Here is a 23330-nt window from a genome sequence, read left to right as displayed (position 1 = left end):
TGAAAATTTAATAATAATATTGTAATATTAAAACTAGTAAATTTATATTCATAATTATAAAATACAATCATAGGTTATAAACACAAATTCATCAGTAAAGACTAGGGTAAAAATAATAGGTTCATAAATTATAAACTGTAAGGGCATTACATATAAACCCGAGGTTCATATATTATAGTTTAAGAATTTTAAAAAACAAATATAGGTTCATATGTTAATATCACGACCCCACCCGTGGGCCCGTGACCGGCACTAGGGAATGGGTAGGCTTAAGGCCACCGAAACCCGTAGTAAGCCTAACACTCACTGATTTAAACAAATCTCATCTCAAATTAATATTATTAAAGCCACAAATTATCTTAAATACTACACTCTACATAAATACTTCGGTCTGCCAGAAAAACTAGGCGAGACCTGAAACTCAGAAAATTTACAACTGATACATCTACTATTACTACTGCGGAGAATCTAAGATTTACCAATTTACATACCAAATCAAATAAATCACCCGATGATGAAGGAGTCGGGTTACTGAATAAGAGTCGCGGGAGAACTAACAGTCACAAATCTGAAAAACAGTAAAAATGAGACTGTCAGTCTCGAGAGTGAGTTAAAATCAAATAATCTGGGGACTATTGCATTCTTCTCAGAAAACATAGATTATTCAAATCAGTATATCAAACCATACTATAATCATACCCTACTATTTCCTTCACATAAAATATTAATCATTCGAATCAATATATCAACCATGCACGTAAATGCAATCCATATTATAATCAATACCATAGTAAATAAATAAATGAAATAAATAAAAATATATTTTTACTTTTACGGGACAAGTGGCTCGGTAGAACCCTAAACCCCAAAATCTAGTAGCCATTCGGCTCTCTTAATCCAATAAGACTGGCGCCCCGAGAGCAATGCTCGACCAGGGACCTTACCTCCAGTCTGGTCACTTAAGTATCCAAATAAGAAATCTAGTAGCCATTCGGCTCTCTTAATCCAATAAGACTGGCGCCACGAGAGCAATGCTCGACCAGGGACCTTACCTCCAGTCTGGTCACTTAAGTATCCAAATAAGCTGGCACCCAGAGAGCAATGCTCGACCAGGGACCTTACCTCTGGCAATTTACTCAAATCAGCCCAGAGAGCCATGCTCGACCAGGGCAAACCCATAAATATCTTATTACATGTCCATGATCATTCTTAAGTGCGCGCGATCCGATGTAACCCATCAAAGTGGCATGTTCTACAAGCCACATTTCCCAAATCGCAATCACCACATTTAATAAATATCATTGTCTAATGAAATCATTCAACACATATCAAAATAAAGATTAAAAATTTAGGATAAGGCAACGTGCAATTCGTGTCGACAGAATAATAATATTTGTATTATTATAACGTTACTAATAATAATATTTATATTATTTTCAATAATTAATAGTCCAGTGAAATTATTTACGTTGCGATACTAATAACCATATTATGCATAAACTTTCAAAATAGCATATTAAAATCAAACTTAGCAATAGCGCAATGATTAAATGACTTTAACTCACAGAATTGGGCGACCTCCTAGCTCTGCTCCGGTGCCTCGGTAGGAGCGAGCCGAACGAACTGACAATCTAGTCACGGAAAATAATTTATCAAAACGATGAAACAATTACAATAGATCCTAGGTCTAGATTCCTAGGACTGACTGTCTAAGAATCTCGACTCAGGAACTACCGAAAATTCGGCAGAACCTCCCCTACAACACGAACATTACCCCCCGTAAAAACGGGTCCAGGACCTGCCAGAAGAACACTTCAAATATCCAACAATTTAAACAACGGGAGTCGGGTCCCCAAACTTCACTATTTCCGACTCGCCACACAAAGACAAAATACGAGGCGTAAACCGGACAATTATTTTTGACTCATAAAATTATCAAATACTCAATATAATCCAATAGACACAAATTTAAAATCAAAGGATTCCAAAATTAATGGACCAAAGATAATTACCGAGACGCTCGATCGCTCGGTCGACTCGCCTCCGGCCGCCGGAGTCCGATCGACGATCCGAACACACCATCGAACTCACAACGACGCGCTGAAGACGATCCCCACTTCCGATTTTCCGATCTGACACCCGATCATCTGGAGAGATTTGCGGACGATCTCCACCGTCGATTGCAAACGGAGCCCGATCGCCACCAAACCGGTGCCATCGCGAAGCTTGAGCTGAGGAGAGTCGGAATACGTCCTCCGATCGTCCATCCTCCGCCGGATCTCGCCGGAAAAACCCAAAAACGCCGGCTGCCACCATTTTCTCTCTCCACCGGATCTTCCGTCTCCGGCCACCACAAAGGCCGGCCGCTAAAAGAGAGCCCTTGCCGAGAGGAGAGCCGATCGCCGCCGACTCGGCCAACACCGGAAGCTGAACGGCCTTCAAAGCCGCCACACGTTGCGTGATTTCCCGCCAGCCGCCACCGCCTCCACCGCCACCATCGTGCTCGCTTGACGTGCGCTCCTTCCGCGCCAGCCTCGGCTGGCCTCCGGTCCCACCATGGACGCCGACGCCCTCTCTCCTCCCTTTCTTCCTCTTCCTCTTCCCCGATTTTCTTTCTTTTCAATATCGACATTAGACCCCCGAACTTTTCCTTATTACAATTTGGTCCCTCAACTTTCTTAATTACTTACAATTTCATCCCGCAGAATTCCAATTTGACCCCCAAACTTCTTTTTAGCCTTCAATTAAGCCCCTAACTATTTAATTTGGGCCAAATCCGAATTATTGAAAATACACAATTACAAAAATACCCCTGACCGACATATTTATTTACAAAAATACCAAGCTCACAAATTTCCATTAAAACCCCATAAAAATAACATTATACTTTCAATCCTTATTCCAAAATAAATTTCCAATTTAAAATTTAATACTACTAATCAATTATAATACCAATTTTTCCAAAATTCTTTTATTAAAACATCCTTTATAATTTCTTCCAAAATTTTCCAATATATAATTTTACTTATATAAATATGCATTTGGGAAAATTTGAATAACCAAAATATAATCATTTCTCAAATAATATACTTGAATAATTTCTTAAAATTTCAACTAATTGGGTATAGAAAATAACTCATTTATTTGATTAATATTAAATTTTTCATTAAATCATTTCAAATTAAACCCAATAATAATGAAGCTAAAATTAACTTAAATAAAAACTCATTATTAAATATATAAAAATTCCGGGTGTTACAGTTAAAAATATAAGGTTCATAAATTTATAAACTATACATCCATTACCCATACACGTAAAATTTATAGTAATAGTTTAGAAACTTATAAATTAAAAAGTATATTTATATATTAGTTAATGAATTTACAATTCATAAATAATAAATCTGAACTTTATATTTAATGAATATAGTAATCACATTGCTTTAACTATATCTAACAGTAAATTCTTGATGAACCTACAGTGTATTACCAATGAACCTATAATTTATTTTTAATAAATCTAGAATTTATTATATATAAATATGCATGATAATGAAAATCTCAATTTATATAAAAGATAAATATAATATAAACTACATGTTCATAGGTTAAAAATAAAGTGTTCATAAATTATTAATTATAGGTTTATCATGCATGTCTATAAGATTTATAAATTTATAAATTAAAAATAGATTTATATGTAAATTAATAAATATACCATTCACAAAGTATTAATCTAAACTTTACATTGATCATAATGACAATGCTCTTTGTAATTATATTTAACTGTAAATTCTCGATGAACCTGTAGCGCACTACTAATGGACCAATAATTTATATTTAATGAATCTACAAATTATCATATATAAATATGCATGAAAGTGAGAAATTCAATACAATAAAAGAAAATTTTAATTTTTTATAAAAAATATAAAACTATTGTAAAAAATCATTCAAAAATATTACCCATAAAAATATTAAAATCTATAAATAAATTTTTATTTTCTTATCTTTCTGTTGATATTTATAAAACTGAAATTATTTATTAGAAAGATTAAATAAATATAAAGGTTCAAATATTAATGTAATTTCTTAGATAAATTAATATAATTTCAATTAAAAATTAAATAAATAAAATAAATAAAATAAATACAACTATTAATATAATCTTTCATAAAATAATATTATTTTTAATTATCTTTTGAATGCTAAAAAAATAAAATAAATAAAATTTTATTTATGAGTATTACAAATAAATAAAGAGAAGATAAAAGGAATTTCACTTTATTTTGTATACGATTTGTGTCCTTTCTTTCTCAAAATTAAATTTTATATTATAAAGATAAATTAGCATGTGTGTGACTGTCTATTACACTCATACTTCTTGAGCTAAGGACATGATATATTATATTCTAAATTCAAGGTATTATTTGCCATTTATATCAATTCATAACACTTTTTTTTGTGAAAAGTAAAAATTAATTTAATTGTTTTCTATCTAAAAGCCAAAAAAAAAAGAGTAAAAGTTAATTTAATTGATTTGTATCTAAAAGAAAAGGTGACATGGTAAATATAATATAATAAATTACACTAAGTATATATTTATATAAAATTAATTGAATTATTTTATTTACAATAAAAATTAAATTGCAATTTATATTATATTATGTTAAAATTAAAAATTATGTAGGAATCAATTAAATTAATTTCTTAACAATAAAAATAAACAATTAAGAACAGTATCAAAATCGAAAAGAAAATCATTTATGATGGATGAAAAGAATAATTATGGTAGTTTTACCTTAAAATAATCTTCTTCTTTTTCTTTTTATCAGAAACCTTAAAATAATCTTTTGGACCCATCGCATCTCCCAAAATCAGATTCGCTGCCAAAAATTGTAGACTTTTCGCAGTATAAGTTTGCTTGACGGGTATTTTTCTTGTAATCTTCTTTATCAAGATAATTCACTACATTCTGTTTTGTTTATAGCTGTGTTCAAGTGAAAGAAAATTCTTTTGACATTGCAACAATCAAATTCAAAGACCCTTTTCAATTCTTGATTCAAATTTCCAGTTTTGTAACCGATCTTGAAATGATGGGTGTAGGTATATCAATCTTGATGGGATTAAAAGCCACAATACTGTTCCTCTTCTTTGTGTACCTTAGAAATCTTGGTTTCATCTTATTATCAATACCTTTTTTGTATGCTTCTTTGGTATCTGTGCTTGTATCACTAGCTTCTCACCCTTCTATAAATCTTCCAATGCTTTTAGGCAAAAACCCAGATGGGAGTTTCCCGATTTGGTCAATTTTAATGTTCAGTCCATACTTATACTTTGTTAGACTCTTTTCAAGATTGCGTAGATTGACTAGTGGTGAAGAGCCTTATAATGAGATTTGTGAGGGTATTTATGTTGGTGGGTGGCCTCATTCAAATGAAACATTGCCACCTGGTGATCTTGCTATTATAGATTGTACTTGTGAATTTCCAAGGAAATCGGAGTTTAAAGGGCACTCTTATTTGTGCGTTCCAACTTGGGATACAAGGTCTCCTCAGCCTGGAGATATCGAATCAGCTGTTAAGTGGGCTTGCAGGAAAAGAGGTCTGAATATGCGAGTTTTTATCCACTGTGCATATGGTAATGAGGTTATAATATTTTACCATATTACTCCTGCTACTACTGAATTATGGTTTTTTTTTCTTGCTGCATTGACTATTAATTGCTGGTTGTGTAGTCGTTTGATTGTGACGTACTGTCAGTCTTATTTTAGTAGGCTTATTATAGTGGTGGCAAGTTGTTTATTTAATTTCAGCAATGCTTGCGGTAGCTTTGTATCCAGGTAAAGTTATTGGTTTGGTAATTGTTAAGCTTGTAGGTTCTTGTGCATATATGAGACAGAGCTACTTAAATAATGTTAATTTGTTGATTGCTTAGCTCAATTTGCTCTCCAGTAGCCAATAAAGTAGAAGATTCTGGGAATCACCGCCAATGTGCTTATATAAAACATTTGTTTGTATTATAGTGATTAGGAGGCAACCTAATAGTTCATCTCTTTATTGGATTCAGTGAGAAAATGATTTGTCCATGTTTTTTACATGGTTTTCAATTTGTATGATTATAATGCAAGGTAAAGTGTAATAGAAGTAGTCAGCACACTGCTTGCTCATCATAAATGATCCGGGCATGTCATTCTGTTTATGTAGGAAGTAATGTTAATGGTAATATATATTGTTAGGTTTTAGGCTACTATAACTGCCTTAAGCACATTCTAATTGTCTTGTCCTCTTTGCTGAAAATATCCCCAGCTTGTATCATACCAGCTCTTTTTGGTGTATCTGTTTTCCTTCTTTTCTATTGAGCTGCAAAATAAATAAACTTTTAAATAAATAAAATAAAATAATAAAGAATGTGAAAGTGTACATCTCTGATTAGGTCACCTTCCTTGGACACTGTGTTTTCCATGGTTTGTGGTTCTTTGTGGGCGTGCACGTATCTGTCTGTATGCTTGTGTGCTTCCTTTTGTTGTTGTCTGGAGGCATGTGATTCATCTAGTTCGAATCAAGAGTCTATCATAATAAAATAATAAACTTTTATACTTCCATTTGATCATTACTTCCACTGCAATGAATTGGAAGTTAGACTGACAATTAATAAGTTGAAGCTTTTTTGTTCTTTTTTCCTTAAACTTACAAAAGATATTTAAGTTTCTGCACCTATAGTAGTTGCTTGAATGATAGACATTCTTACAATATCTAGTAGTCTTAACCATAGATATGGCTATGTTTTAACAATCTTATTCTGTTGTAATAGCATTTTAAGTTATACAATATCTAGTAGTGTTAACCATAGATATGGCTATGTTTTAACAATCTTATTGTGTTGTAATAGCATTTTACATTATATACTGCCGATGTATTGATCACACATAACATTCTATTCAATTAGGATGTACTTACAAACGTGGATGTGTTAGTAAGGTGATTACCATCTCCAAATTGTAATTTTGGCAACAATATCCCACATGAGTGTATCTATTCTAACTTTACCTATATGTTTACATATTTTAATTGCTTGACGCAGTGTTTCATTTGAATTATTTTGCATAGTTTGACTAATTATCTTCTCTTCTTTGCGTCCTTTTTTTTTTCATTGGATAAAACACCTCTGTAAATTTTGAAATGTTCAAGTAGTTACTACTCTCCCTGTCTTGGATATTATAAAATAATTAACTTGAACTTGATCATCCTCTGGCCACTTTTCCTGTCTTAGGACTGAAAGTTAAGGTTTTGACTTCTTGGCTGAAGTACTAAATCTTTCTAGCATGTTAAACTCAGATTTTCAGTTAATTGCATTTTATATTTATTCTATGTTCATGCTTATGATAATTCTCAAAATCCAGGCTCCTATCTTTAGAATTATCTTCTTTTTGTGCTATAGCAATAGATTGTTATTGCCTTCTATCTCTTAGATAAAAGTGTTCAAATGGGGAATCAATAAATTTATTGCACAGTGGACTCGTAACCTTTATCTTCTCTAGTAACTGATTTTAATTTATTTACTTGTTTGTTTCCTTGTAATGAGAAAATGGAATCTGCATGGAGGTTTTGAGCGCTTGAAATTCCATGGTTCATCATTATAATGCAGTTATAAATCATTATGTGTTGAAAAATGTATGATCATTTGACAACAATCATCATATTATGTTTTTGAAGAGTAGTTCTAGTTTTAAATGAGTTATATTGATTTTCTGTACAAGTCCTTAAAGAAGAAGATAATGCAGCATGTGTTCCAACTTTCCATTATTGAATGCAACTTGTGATGGATAAAAAGCAATGGGATCAATAATGCATCTTATGTTTGTTTCTTCTAAAGATTTACATGGTTAATCAGACTCTCTCTCTGTCCCTCTTTCTCTCAAAGTCATATTTTTCCTACACTGGACTAACCTAGTACCCAATAGATGGTATTGAAGTTAAGATCACAGACTGAATAGTTCCAAATAAAACTTCTGATATGTTAAATTTTTGAGAGATTAATTATTCATCCAATTTGTTAAATATTTGAGAAAATAATTATTCATACTATTTTTCTTGCAAAAGGTATGAATAATTATTTCTCTACACTGGACTAACCTAGTACCCAATAGATGGTCCTGAGAGTCCCAAATAAAACTTCTGATATGTTAAATATTTGAGAAAATTATCCATACTTCTTTTGTTTGCATGCGAAAGAGCATTCCGCACATAAGGACATCTGTCCTCTTTTGTCAAGTTATTTGCAGATTCTTGCTGTTTTATTACAGACAATAATCTTGTAAAATTTGGTGCATACTTGCAAAAATATTTATCTATTAAGTAATCGCTAAATGCTTTCTTAGGTCATGGAAGAAGCGTTGCTGTGACATGTGCACTGTTGGTGGCATTAGGTGTGGTGGAAGATTGGAAAACAGCTGAAAAATTCATTAAAGAAAAGCGACCTTATATCCGGATGAACACTCTTCACCGCCAGGCTTTGGAAGAATGGTCAAGACACCGGTTATCTTCTCCTGTGAGAATGAGGTGATGAATGTAAATTCAGTAACTATGTCAACTTCCTCAGGACACTCACAATCTGATAGGCCAGAAAGCATAACTCATTGACAAGCTTCATTACTTATGCTGTTATCTTTTCTCGGTATACATTATGATGTTCTTTTTACTTGTTACCATAGCTCAGATGATGAGGAATTAACCTTGGGTATCAAATTTATGGTGTTTGATAATTTCTTTTCCCTTTCTACTTTATTTATTTATTTATTTTAAATTCCCCGACCTGCCACAATTCTATAACAGGAAGAATTTGCAAAATCTGGACTACAAAGTACTGCACATTGCCAAACCTTGTAGTTAGTACTATTATTTCACTCTGATATTCTGATAAAGAGGAGAATAAATAATACTACAAAAGCTTGGTTTGTCTTGAAGGATTCATCCCAAAGACCAATGATTCGCATGAAAGTGGCATTGGTATTTGTTCTGTCACTACAAAACTTGGTCTGAATTTCTATTGATGCAGATGCTGAGAAGTGAAATTTCTTCTTGTTAATGTGAATGACACTGGACTAAGTAGCAAAATCATTGTGTGTTGCCTTGAAACTTTTTCTTTTTGTATTTATGTGAATGACACTGAAACTCGAAAATCAGTCTGGCCTCAACATAGTTTTAAATTCTAGTTTCAAAAATATTCATAGTTCAAGCTATTGGATTGTCTAAGTGGGACAGTTTTGTCTACATCCTGACAAAGAGAAGAATGCATTCAGCGGCAAACTTAAGCATGGTTGCACACCTTCAGCCATTCAGTGTTTTTCTTTTTTTCTATTAGCAATATAGCAGTTGAGAATGCTGCCCACTATCTTAAATGAGTTTTTTTAAGTACCCAAAGAGCCTAGCACTACTTGCACCAGTTGCAGGAAAAACTTTTAGTTAGTCAAGCTTAAATGAGTTTTTTAAATTCTAATAAAGATAAATAAAATATTAGAAGAAAATATATGTTAGATCATATATTTATTATTTAAATGATATTTTTTTATTATGAGATGAATCAATAATTCTAACACTAGTTTAACTCTTTTTATTATTATTTTTATTATCGATGGAATTGGGCAATTTTGACCGATAATTTTACCAAAAGCTAGAATTACAATTAATATTAAAATATGTTGTTAAAACATAAGATTATGTGCTAAATTTAAAAAATAAATTTAAAGTACAATATTTATTTAGCAATTAAGCCTTTGATAACAATAACTAAATAAATTTATTGACCAACCAGGAAACTTATCTACAAGATCCCAAAAAAAGGAGTAGTAAACTGGTTGTATGATTAGGACTGAATATTCACCGATTCAAAGCCGAACCAAACTATTATTTTATCAAAAAATGAAATATTTTATGAGAATGAACAAACCAAACCGATTTTTAAATTAAATTGAAATCATTAAACTAAAATAACTAAATTATATATAAATATAAATCGAATTAAACCAAATAAAAAAATAAATCAAAAAAAGTGAACCAAGAATTACATAAAATTCACTTTGAAATATTAATTTTTATAATATATTTGATACATTTTTGCTAATAAAAAATAAAAGACTTGGTTATTTCAGTTTATTTAGTTAACCAAAAATTCTTGACCTTAGAAATAAACTAAACAAAAATGATTTTGGTTTTAAGAATACAAATTGAACAAACTAATTTTATCACAAAATATAAACTGAACTGAACTAAATTTAAGTTTTTACTCTTTTCATGATTTTTTAATTTAAATTTCGATATATTTAAATATTATTTAATATGTGATTTTATTTAATTTCTTAAATAAAAATATATGACTTCATTTAACAAATTCATATACATTACACGTAAATATTTAAATGTTATAAGAATATAGTTTAAATTTATTTGGGAAAAGGTTTTTGCTCCTAATGTTTATGGTGAGGAGCGTATTTGCCCTCCAACTATTTATTTGTATAAAAATTACTCATGAGTTATGGTTTAGAGGTAGTTTTTACTCCAGTTATTACTTAGCTTTTGCTCCTCTATTATGTAAGCCTAATGACAAAACTACGTTAAGTCCGGTAGAGTGAACTTTGAGATAGTGAAGAAAAGAAACTCTGAAGGAATCTAAAAACACTCAAAACCTAGATAGAAGAATACTAAAAAAATTCCTAAAACACAAAACCGGAGCCTAGAAACCTCACCCAGCTCAAAACCTAGGTCATTTGCCTCAAATCCACGAGTAGGGCTAAGCCCACATGGGCTAAGCTAAGCCCATGTAGTAAGCCCAAGTGGAGTGAGGCTAAGCTCACGTAGGCTAGGTGATTACCCCATGTGGGTTTAACCTTCAGAGGACTATCTACATCAAAATTAGAGCTTTCAACGGCTAAAATCATTATAGGGAAACTTTCCATCACCGAAGAACACTTTGTAACTCTCAAAAATCGATTTTGGACCATTCATTCTCTTAACTAATCAAAGACCACTCTTCAAAGTCCTAAAGACCCTATTTTTGATATATATAGTCATCCTGTTCTCTACACTAAACCCTAGCTATACTCTCTCATTCTCCAACAATAATTAAAAACCCCAAAAACTCTACAAACACACATCTTCTTCCTCTAAAAACCTAAAAGACCCAACTCCAACCTCTATTATAACATCAAGAATATATTTTTCATTATCCACATACACTACATTATCAAAATACTTTCTACCACCTTCAAGACTTCTCCTTTAAGCTTCTCCAGCAACCCCTAAAGCACTAAAGAACTCCAAGTCTCCATTTTGTTCCCTCAAACACTAAATACAATCCATTTCATACTTTCTCCATCCTTTATCCTTTATCCAAAAGAAAACCTTCAATAATTCCTTTTAAATCTTTAATAGTTTCGGTTTTGTAGGTTCTTTTATCAACTCCAAAAGTATTAAGTGTCCCTTGGTGTTCTTAGGAGCTTATACGTCCTTTCCCCTCCTCAAAGTCATTTTCACTTTGAAAATCATCAAAGGTACACCTCAAGGGCCCAAGAACCGAAATTCAACTTGCTTTTAATCATATTTACCTTTATTTCAATCATATTCATAGTGTCTAATTGATTTTGGGAAATTTTAGCATCAAAAAGTGTCAAAAATAGAAGCTTTAAGTTTTTATGAGCTTAACCCACATGGGGTAAGCCTGACCCTATATGGGTTAAGGCTTACCCATGCAGGGTAAGCCCATATAAGCTCTAAAGCTTCATTTTGGAAACTTTTGATGATTATGGCATTTTGCAATGTGTCCGAGTGTTTGAGATGATGTTTACCCAGTATGTTTAGCTTTTTTCTAATGTGTTTTAGGATAGATTTAAACTTATTAAGCATGCTTTAGGTTGATTTTAGATTAAATATGTGCTTAGGTTGCTTGTTTAGCTTAATCATATTTTAGTGCTTCATTTGCAAGATTAGTAACATGTTTTGGGCTAAATGGGCACCTTTATGTTTTATTGAGTTTATAAATGTCTGGGATTTCATTTATATGTTTAAAGCCTGTCTTTTAAGTATTAAAATAGCTATCTTGGTGAGTTTTAGGCTTGAAATGCAATTTCGCATGTTAAGTGGCTTAATACATATATATTGCTTTAGTTGAAATTATGAGTGTTTAAACTAACTTCTTATCTTTATAGTACAGGTTTAATCTTTTGGAGTTCGCTTAATCCTCTCTAAAAAGTTTTCTCTAGATTTAGTTTTAATTTTAGTCCATTTTATGTGTTTATGTACTTATGTGTATGACTAGTGTTAGTTAGGATATTAGTTATTCCCCCCTTTATAATTGTGTATCTGTTTATATCCATTAATTCATTTATTCTCTTTTTTTTTATTGCATTTAATGATTATTTAGTATGCTTAGATTTTACCTCAAATGCTAAAGATAAACTAGCTTAGGTTAATTGATTATCTCACATGCTTATTAAAATGAATCAACTCACTAATGTGAGTTTTCGCCTTCTATTTTTCATTCACCTAGTTAACCTAGGATAAAATGAACCCATCACTCACATGTTTAATAAAAATTAGTTCATACTTGGTCACCTTCACATGTCATATAAAATCTAAGGTACCAACGTACCTCCCTAAGGTTAGCGGCACCAATGTGCCTTCCATTTAGGCAAATGCATGTTAAGCTAGTAATTTCTTCCTTCATTTATGCATGTTTAATCAAAATAATAAAATGTCCTCATAATAAAAAGGGTAGTAACTAGGCTAGGTTAGTATGATTAGGGAAACCAAAAGCCTTAGAATCTAGTGGAGGTCGAACTCTGTGTCCGGACGTGTTGGGGTGCCTAATCCCTTTCCAATATGTACCTAACTTTCAAACCCAAATCTCTAATTTGGGGAGAGGGAAAGTTAGGCTCTCTGCAAGGACTCCGAGCCGCTATCCTTCACCCCTCTCTATTTTTCCTAGTTATTTTACTTGGGTAGCGACTCCTAGTCTTCTTTGATAATTTGTGGTCATTGCAGTTATCGTGATTCCTTAAGATCTCCTCCCTGAAGGCCTATTTCCAAACAGGCCTATTACGGACTCGACAACCTTCGACATGGTGACGCAGTTGCATTCCGCTTAGGGAGGACCTTGAATAGCCGCACTCCCAGCCTCTTACTCAACGGAGCTTATATATCAAAAATATTCCATTGCGAATAAGCCTAATACCCTAAGACTCCAGACCTTTGTGGAAACTTGCTATTTTTCCCAATTCTTTAAAAATTATCAATTTAGCCACGATTTGGCCAACTAGGTGCAATTTTGTCCAAATTGAGTTACTGGTAAAAATTAAGCAACGTGGATGATAACTTAGATGCCATTTAGGAAATAAAAAATAAAAATTAAGCAATATGTATAAATAATATGATATTAAAACCCATCAATTTGGATTTTGTATTTTCTAATTGACGTCCATGTCACTATTCAAATTGCTTAATTTTGAAAAACAATTCAATTGGGCTAAAATTACACTCAATTAGCTAAATTTATATCTTTTTAAAAATGGCCAAAGTAGCAAAATTTTGTACATATTTGGATTGTTTAGACTATTAGGCCAAAATAACATTAAAATGAACTAGTAGGATCCAACAAACTGACATATGAGAAGCTTATCCTGCTAAAACTAATAGAAGAGCATTAACTTTCCAACTATCACACAAAGACAAAGAAATTTCCCAAATTTCACTCTCTTTCTAACCCTAATTTCTAAGGATTTCACATTTCGAATGTTGTATCAAGAGTGGAAATAAGTCTAAAAATAAGTGCATTAGCCAACAAAACCTTACGGAGGTCACCATTGACTGTTATTTTTTTTTGTATATGTTATTTTGCATGCATTTTAATTTTTGTTACATTTATGTCTTTTTATAAAATGGACGCTTTAATTGATTTAAGATTTCATTATAGTAGTAATTAGGTTTTAAATCTGAAATTAGATTCTATTAATAGTGATGTGCATGCATTTTAATTTTTGTTACATTTATGTCTTTTTATAAAATGGACGCTTTAATTGATTTAAGATTTCATTATGGTAGTAATTAGGTTTTAAATCTGAAATTAGATTCTATTAATAGTGATGTGGATGTTATATATGATTTTAATATTGATTTTCTGTGTTATAGTTTAGATATGAAAATCTCTAGGGTTTGGTAATATTGATAGAATATTTGTTTTAGAACTAGGACAAGAGTTGGAAAAGAGTCTAATCTTGAAAAATAATGATGACAATATTAAGAGGGTCTTAAACTATATCAGGCAACATAGTTGGATGGGTGAGGTTCAATTTTCTGTTGATCATAATGTATAGATACCAATATTTCAGCCTAACATCTTAGCAATAAAAGGACCGCATAATGAGCTTGAACAAAATGAGGGAAGACTGATGAGGTTAGGAGAAAGGGTGAGGCAGCTAGGCATAGTTAGGGATAAAGAAGATGGGCCTATAATGTTGAAGTCGGGTATGGGCATGATGTTAAGGAAAGTAATAGTGGTGATGAACTTAGATCTGGTGTTGAGGATGTAGGGCTTGGTGGTGATAAATTTACGACTCATAAAAATAGTTTAGGTGTAGAAGTCAATATAGAAATACGTATACAAAATAGTTATGCTAATATGGGCACAAGGGATGGTGGTAGCCACTCTAGAATAATACCAGTGGGAAACAATTATGGTGAACCAATATGATGTGTCTTGATGAAAAAGATGATGATGATAGTGAGGCAGAGGCTGATGAAAATAAAGATGAGAGTTCTAAATCAAGTGATACTGATATACCACCCAAAGAGAGAGTAGGGTATGATGGGAAAGATGGTGCAAATCATTTCTTACTTGGAGTGACATTTGTTAATGCTAGTGAGGCTAGAATAATAATAGCTAACTATGGTGTGAAATTTGGATATAAGCTAAGGATAAATCCAAATGAACCTAGTAGGAAGGTATTTGTTTTGCTAATATAAAAAGATGGGAGCAATCTAGGACTGGCGATCAAGACTTTGGACCATGAGCATAGGTTTTTTAGGCCCTATTGTTATAGATTTCAATGATAAAACCTATAGCAACCCACAGTTAAGGTTACAGACATGAAGAGTGAGTGAGGCTGAAAGCGAGCTCAAGGTTAATCTCAGCTTGCGCAAGTGTAAAAAGGTCTAAAACAAAAGTAATTCAAGAACTAGATAGGAGCTTCAAGGATAAATTTGGTTATTTGGAGGTATATGCAGCAACATTGAAGAAAAGTAATCCTAATAGTAAAGTTAAGATTGAGTTGTATAGGAAATTACAAAGGGAAGATAATAGAGCGTTTAGGAGAATGTATATGCTTCGAGGCATGTAAACTAAAATGGAAGGTTGGTTATAGACTAATTAAAAATCTTGTTGGATGTTTTTTAAAAAGAGTTTGCAAAGGTCAGTTGCTAATAGATGTAGGTAAAGATGGAGATGATAATATGGTACCATTGCTTGGATTGTCATTGATAAGGAGAAAATGCCAATTGGAAATGGTTTTTACACTGGCTGGTGCAAAAATTAGAGAGTCATTTTAATCTCAGATATGCAAAAGCTGATGTTTTGTGTTAAACTTTATTTTTTAAATTTTTCGATGATTTTTAACTTATGAATCTTATATTGGTGCAAGAACTTAATGATGCAGTTGCTAATGTCATTCCTAATACAAAGCAAAGATGGTGTCTTCGTCATATATATGCTATTTAGAGTAAGAAATGGAGAGAAGGGGAGTACAAGAAAAAATCTTAGTGTTGTGCTTGGAGCAATTTTAAGGAAGACTTTAAAGACAATTTAGTTGTTCTTGGAATGAGTAAAAAGGCTACCTAGGATCTCACAAAATACCCTCCAGTGTATGGTTGCGGAGCTTGTTTAAGTGATAGATGCAAACCTCATATGGTTGACATAATCTCAGAATGTCTTAATTCTTGGATACCGGAGGCTAGGCATAAGGTAATAGTAACTATGCTAGAAGACATAAGACTATAAACAAAACAAGATTAACGATAAGAAGTTGTCTAAACAATGATTAGACTCTAGCTAGTATGTCTTTGTACCAAGACAATAAGGAGAATGCTTGTGGCTGTAGGGTAATATTTAATGTGGATATAGGGTACGAAATTAGAGAAGGTGAAAATAAACACTATTTTTCTTGACAAACAGTTATGTACATATAGGGTATGAGATCTCACTAAATCTCATTCTCTCTAGTTATTTATGCTATATACCATTCAAAAATTGACCCCCTTTCAGCAATGTCCAAGTATTGTCATAAGTCAACATATTTGGCAGCCTATTACTTTCCTCTCCAGCCTATTCTTAGCAAGAATTTTATGACAATTGAGGAGTTTTAGCCTATAGAGCCTCCACCTTTAGTGAAACTCAGTGGCAGGCCTAAGAAGAAAAGTATTAAGATCTCAAATGAACTAAATCTCGTAAGTTCAAACAAGGAAAAAGAACAGACTTGTGGAATCTATCATGAATTAGGACATAGCAAAGCTAGTTGTCCAAACAAAGAAAATCAGGTGACAATTATAAAATTCAATATTATTTGTTAATCTTTTCAACTAATTGAAAATCTATATGCTTTTTACTTTTTAGTAACTCAAAACTCAAGCTCCAACACAGCACAACTTGCCAGTAAAGCTCCTAGTGCCAATAGATCACCACTTGTAAGCATAAGAAAAGCCAATAGAGCATTAAATGCCAGTAGACTAAATGCTAGCAGAATACCAACAACTAGTACTACACCACCTGCCAGCAACACTAGCACAACAACACTTACCTGTTTTAGTGCACCAACACTTACAAATAAGCAAATTGTTGCCAACTTAGGAGGGTCATATGTTAGAAATAGAAATAATACCATTATGGGATTTGGATTCCATATAGACCTTAATATTGGCAGGACAACTTACAATGTAGGTTATTTTTTTATTTTAGTATATATGAGTTTTAACCTATTTTAACTGTTGTTTAATTGTGGTGTGAATTTGTACTAGCTTGGAATGTCTACTGAAAGCATGATCTCAAAAAGTGAACAACTAGTGGAAGTTGACTCAGACCCAAATGCCAGATTTTCAATTCTAGTAGAGAAAGATTTGAGGAGAAAAATGGCAAGGACAAGATCTGTAACTAGGATGGAGAATGCTATAAGATTTAAAGAAGGCTGATAAGTCTTCAAACCCACAGGCTTTCCTTACCAGCCTCCAGGTTTGCAATGGAGAAAAGGTGACGCCATTATTACCAGGCAGTTGCAAGAGCAAGTGAAAGGACAAAAAGGTGAAAAAAGAAGAAACATAAAGATGGACACTGTAAATACTACTGCTACATCTACAACAGAGAACTAGATGATGTCTTTTGGGAGTTTTATTTGCACAATTGCAAGCAAGTTTCATTCTGTAACAAATTTGTATTACGATTGCTTTATGTAACTTTTGATTATTTGCTTGCACATTGTGACCTCGATTGAATGTGACAAATTAGCTTTTAGCAATGTAATGACATATTAGCTTTTATGTTGTTATGACAGATTGACTTTTGTGTTCATAACTCTAGTTTTTACTGTTATCAAATTACCTTTTATGTGATCACAGCCTAGGTGTTTTAGATTACAATTATATCATTATACATACCAATTGCAGGCATATCAGACCAAGAAAAATAAATCTCAAATTATACTTTCATTAAACTAATTCATGAAAGTGTCAAATTACAACCAAATCAACCTCGAAGGCATAACAACAAAGAAAATAATTCAAGAAACCAATACAACAAGATATGCTTTTATCATCTTCTTCGTAGCTTCTTCACACTCTTTCTGATTAGTTTTTTTCAACCTCGTCATCTCTGTCCATAGATTATTAATTTGCCTTTTAACATCATAACCTGGAGTTACACCTCTATCCTTCAAATACAATTTTGCATTCTCTGCTAACAAAACCTTTTTATCCATTTTTAGTTCATTAATCACAACCTTAATTATATACTCACAGCCACTCAAAGAAACAACTTTCAACCTAAAATGAATAAAATCAATTAAAAATCAAATCATTCATATTTTATCAACACCAGCATAGATCAATAAAACACATAAATTTACCAAGTGACTAGAACAACTGCTAGTATTGCTCGTCACACGTGTTACACATGTAAATTATGAAAGTCATAGTATAAATATATTTAATAAATTAGTATATAATATAATATTTTTCAAACATATTTAACTATTTTATGAGTTTTCTTTGTCATAAAGTAGGAACTCATATGTCATTATATATTTTACAAAACTTAATAAATAATTAGACTTCAACTAAATTTATCTATCATAAAATATTCATGTTTGCTTTTCTTTGATTTAATGACTTAGTATCAATGCTAAGCTTTACATGTTTATATTATCCAATTATATCTGTTATTATAATTATCATTTATTGATTGAATATTTTTATTTATTTTCTTAAAATAATTTAATTATTTTATTTTAATAATTATTTAATATAAAATATAGAAATAAAACCTCCATTTTAATAAAGAAAGAAATACAAAAAATAATGTTGAGTTTACAAATAAAAGAAAAGAAAATAAATAATTAATGATCAAAATGTAAATTTATAGAAGTACATGATTAAAATGAAAATTTTCTCTTATGACCTCCTAAAGTGTAGCTTGTTAATTTTGAAAATGGCTGTACTTAATGCTCCATAAATAAAATATTATAATACAATTAGGATTAAATATATCAATTACTAATTAATTCTATTAGAATTAGGATATAAAAATTAATTAATTAAAATTAAAAAAAGTAATTACTGATTTATTCTAAAATTATTTTAGTGTTTATGTTTTTATATATATTATAAATAAAAACTCCTGCTAGAATTTCTCCCTGCGTAAGAAGTCTAACTAAGAGCTGTCACCTTCCAACCTCTCTTTGTTTGAGAGAAGCAATATTTCTATGCTCCCTCACAATCGATTTCAATGTTTTACCACCTCATTGAACTTGCAGATAATGCTGAAGAAGAAGGCATGACATTGGTTTAGGATTCCTCACTTCAATTTCTAAATCCCCTTGTATCCTTCACTTTTTTTTAGTTTTAGCAAGTTCTCTAAATTCTAAATTTACAGAAAACTAATTCTTTAGGAAGAAAAGAGACAAATAGGAGAGATAATATGGTTTAAAGTCTAAATAATACCGTTATATGGACCCACTTTTAAAGTCAAGTCAGCAGCTTCAAACGGCCGTTAACTTCATTTGTTGCCAAAGTTGAGCGAGGGCCAAAACTACCTCTAAACCATAGCTTATGAGTTCTTTTGCACAAAGAAAAATAGTTAGAAAGCAAATACGCTCTTCGCCATAAAACATTAATGGTAAAACTGCACCTTTCTCAAATATATTAAATTTAAAAACTAGAAGTGTTTAAAAGTGGCAAAAATAAATATTAGAAGTTCAAGTATTCATTCCTCCTAAAAAAATACACAAAAAATTTCAATATATTCATCCAAGGATTACCACATTCAAATGTATCCAAGAGCGACCAATCTTAAGCTAACAAAGAGTACATATTTGTAAAACTGCATAAAGACAAACTCTAGTGTTTCTTATTTTTATTTTCCGCCTTCTTTTTCTTTTCCGTAAATTGACAACTACATTAATTGCATACTTCAATTCACTTTCATCCCATCCATAGACTTACTTTGACAGCAAGTGCATATCTCAACTTGGATAAAGTCTTAAGTTTAAGTCCTCTCCCTTCCTTATTTATAACTCAAAAAAAAAGAAAAAATCACTTACAGCAATAAGAAAGGAGAATTTTGAGAAATGTTATTCTAATCATCTACTATTGCATCATCAAAGACCCTATTCAGCATAATTAACCAGCAAATATTCTTAGTTTGATCACTTGCTGAGCTATCAATGCATCTTCATGTTGAAACTAGCCAATGCAGCAATTAAATAGAAATGATCCGCATTACAAATCCAGAGTTATGCAGAATATGAAGGCCAACAAACTATAACTGTTTCTCTTATTAAAACAGAGAGCTGTCAAATGATACAGTTACATTTAATATCTACAAAACCCTTGGTGAAGTATAAATATATACAATGCAGTGTCCAACATACAAGTTATATTCTCACATAAGGAAAAGGAGCGACTTGAAGGAAAACATAAGGAAAGACTACTGACTCCTAAGCTGTTATTCTCACATCCAAGATGACATTGTTTCAGTAACCTTAATGCTCAGAGAAAGAATATAAGATGATACCATGAGAGTGAAACCACTAACTTATCCACTAACACCACGTTTAGCAGCTTCTGAACTACTCGTCGTCATAAAGGACTCTCCACAACCACATTGACCTTTAGAGTTAGGATTGATGAAAATAAATTCAGATCTGCACGAAAAATACAATTAAATAAACAACCAGAGCAGCATAGATTAAATTAAAGAAAGGAAATCATTGCTCGAGGAGATTAGAGACAAAGCAGAAAGAATTTCATTCAGTGATAAAAGAGCAATTCATCATTAAGACGTCTTAAAAAGAACCACATCCTCATGTAAGCACAAAGCGAGCTTAGTAATCAACTTCACAAGTCAAGCTTCCAGGATTAGAAATGCAAATTTTCTGCTCAATGAGACCATCAATTTAAAAAGGACTAACCAATAGAGTTAAAAGGCATTGGAAAGGGACCTTGTTCATACTATGGTGAAGACTTGTACAACATTTTCTTAAAATGCAGCATAACTAAATAAAAGCAAGAAGTTACAATAATAATAATTGAATATTAACAGCAAAGATGAATGCATTAATTCACCAAAAAAATGGAGGAAATCACTAAATTATATCAATTACCGGAGCTTATCATCAACAAAATCCATCTTGGTTCCAATAACATGCATCAGAGCCTTAGGATCAATCAATATCTTAACTCCTTTATCTTCAACCAACTCATCAAACTTTCCTTTCTCATCTGCCCATTACAATCCCAAGTAAACAAAATCAAGAACAAAGCTTTGGACCCAATGAGAGTGATATAGAGTATATATATATATATATATATATATATATATATATATATCATAGGATCCAACCCTCAATTGCTAACATACAAACCGTATAATTTCTAAATGAAATCTGTTAGTACATATATATCATACATTAGTCAAAGCTTTGTACTGATTTATAAAATAAATACATTTTTGTCGGGTTTCTAAAGAAGAAAGACAGGAGAGTTAAGGCTCGTAGACCCTTATTTATAAAGAATCAATATTTTCGATTACTATCTCTAACCTGCATAATTGAGGGTGTAGGACAGACCGTTACAGCCGCGGGCCTTGACACCAAGGCGAAGGAAAGGGCGTTGGCGCTGCACAAGTAGGTGGCGAATTCTCGCGGCCGCTGCGTCTGTTAGGCTTAGGGCTTCCCGTCGTGCCGCTTGTCCCAAAACTCTAGAGGCTGCCATCTCTCCACTGGATGGAATTGCCAATATTTATTTATTTTACATATAAAAGTTAACTTCGAATTTTTTTTGTTTTTCCCAAATAGAATATAAGAATATGTCACTAAACATGAACTTGTTTTTTTATTAAATTTACTTTTTTTATCTGATAAAAAAGAAAGAAATATGCAGTAGCTAAAGAAGAAAAGAATAAGAAGTAATTTGAGACTTCGAGAGAAAATATGAGACTCTGACAAAGTGGTGTTTAGTGACATGATAGTTTTGGAATGGAGAACCAAGAAAAAAGATAGGCATGTAGGAGCCCCTCAAAATGAAATCTTTATATTAAATTTTATTATAAAGAATTATTTATAAAATAAAATTCTATCAAATAATTTTATTTTTATTTTAAATTATAAAATATATTATAAATTTATATATATGTTATTAATTAATATTTGTATTTTAAATTTTTCTAATTTTATTTTTTTAATATTTATCTATTTATAATTTTAATTTTTTTCCATTCGGATTCGAATGAAAGTTGTCTCAAACTTTTTAGACATCTTATTATTATGATATTCTTTATTTATTTGTAAATGAACAAATACAAACCACAAAGCTATAATATTATAATTATTTCATGTTTTATTTTTTAATAAAATATAAAAAATTAATTCTGAGGTACCTTACAATAAATCATTATACAAACACATGGAAATATTCTTTTATTAACGAAAAATAAATACTATATAATTTTATTACACTGAAAAACTATATTATGGATCTCCACTACAGTTTTTACTTTTTCCACTTCTTTAAACCTTTAATAATCACGTTTTTTAATAGTCATCAATGATTATTCTTAATAATTCCTAGCTCATGGCTTAAAAAATATAATATGAGTCAGTAATCAAATCATTGGTTAAAACCTTATGGGCTTATAAAATTGGGCTACAAATAAGGTTGCTTACATAAATCATCAGTAAATAACACTTTTATCTCAAGAAAAACACTTACAAAAATCTTTTTTTTTTAAGCTGATTTTTTTTTTGCAAAAATACACTCTTAATTTTCCAACTTCATTTCATTGTGTTTTTTCTCAATATTAACATTTCCTTTTCAAACAATTTTGTTTTAGTGCCATATGTTTTATCCTAGAGAAAATAATTTTTTTAATAATTTTTCATTTTTTTCTTTGCTTATTTATTTTTAAATTTTAGAAGTTACTTATTTTTTCTTATACTTTTTATACTTTCTTTTTTAAATCTATATTATTAATGTAATTATATTTTTTTAATTAGCTTAGATTTTTAGTTAACTAAAAGATACCTTGATAGCTTGAAATTTTAAAATTGTCATGGTAACATGTTTTAGCTACTATTTATCTTGGAGTGTTTTTTATAATTTATTTATTTATTAAATTAAATTTTAAGTAGATATCTTTTTAAATTAAAACATTATATTTGAAGCAATTGTAATCCATATTTTTCAGTTTTTGAAAAATATGATAGCCTGTTAAGTAACTATCCATTTTTTTCATTTATAAATTTAATTATTTATTATATTTTAATTTATAAATTACTTTACACTCATTTACCTTCATAATTTAAATTAAATAAGAATTATATTTATCACAAATTATTTTGAGGTTATCATTTTTTAAAAAATAAAATACCTTGAAGTTATAAATATCTTAAAATAAAAAATTAATATATCAGTATATTTTTTATTACTTTTTTTATAATCCTTTTTTAATTAATTATAGAATTAATTATATTATTTTATAATTTCTCTATAGTTATTGTTTTACTTTTTATTATCTAATAGCAT

General features: G+C 30.9%; 2 protein-coding genes across 4 annotated transcripts; one reads left to right on the top strand and one right to left on the bottom strand.

Annotated features, from left to right (window-relative positions):
* Positions 1-4851: 4851 nt before the first annotated feature.
* Positions 4852-8764, top strand: LOC8262812 (uncharacterized protein YnbD). 2 transcript variants are annotated; one of them, XM_015720534.3, is made up of 2 exons: positions 4852-5604; positions 8381-8764. In XM_015720534.3, exons 1-2 carry the CDS (start codon positions 5094-5096, stop codon positions 8563-8565), a joined length of 696 nt encoding a protein of 231 aa, XP_015576020.1. In that variant the 5' UTR covers positions 4852-5093; the 3' UTR covers positions 8566-8764. The 2 variants fall into 2 exon arrangements, with proteins under 2 accessions (XP_015576020.1, XP_015576019.1); XM_015720533.3 differs by having other exon boundaries at positions 4860-5640.
* Positions 8765-20053: 11289 nt separating this feature from the next.
* LOC8262813 (iron-sulfur assembly protein IscA-like 1, mitochondrial) lies at positions 20054-21766 on the bottom strand. Of its 2 annotated transcripts, none has more exons than XM_015720527.3 (3): positions 21377-21766; positions 20912-21029; positions 20054-20452 (listed from the first exon to the last, which is right to left on the bottom strand). In XM_015720527.3, the coding sequence occupies exons 1-3, from the start codon at positions 21519-21521 to the stop codon at positions 20344-20346; spliced, it is 372 nt and encodes a 123-aa protein (XP_015576013.1). In that variant the 5' UTR covers positions 21522-21766; the 3' UTR covers positions 20054-20343. The 2 variants fall into 2 exon arrangements, with proteins under 2 accessions (XP_015576013.1, XP_002521181.1); XM_002521135.4 differs by having other exon boundaries at positions 21350-21752.
* Positions 21767-23330: the final 1564 nt, after the last annotated feature.

Source organism: Ricinus communis, chromosome 6, assembly GCF_019578655.1.
Source record: "Ricinus communis isolate WT05 ecotype wild-type chromosome 6, ASM1957865v1, whole genome shotgun sequence".
NCBI classification, from domain to species: Eukaryota; Viridiplantae; Streptophyta; class Magnoliopsida; order Malpighiales; family Euphorbiaceae; genus Ricinus; species Ricinus communis.
This window is presented reverse-complemented; position numbering and strand designations above follow the sequence as displayed.

Bases quoted from the DNA above. Each gene is read 5' to 3' on its own strand.
- LOC8262813 (XM_002521135.4), bottom strand. From the start codon at position 21,521: ATGGCAGCCTCTAGAGTTTTGGGACAAGCGGCACGACGGGAAGCCCTA. The intron at 21,030-21,349 runs GTTAGAGATAGT...TGTAATGGGCAG, and splicing joins CTACACCCTCAATTATGCAG to ATGAGAAAGGAAAGTTTGAT. The intron at 20,453-20,911 runs GTAATTGATATA...TTTTTCGTGCAG, and splicing joins TTTGTTGATGATAAGCTCCG to ATCTGAATTTATTTTCATCA.
- LOC8262812 (XM_015720533.3), top strand. From the start codon at position 5,094: ATGATGGGTGTAGGTATATCAATCTTGATGGGATTAAAAGCCACAATA. The intron at 5,641-8,380 runs GTAATGAGGTTA...ATGCTTTCTTAG, and splicing joins TTTTATCCACTGTGCATATG to GTCATGGAAGAAGCGTTGCT.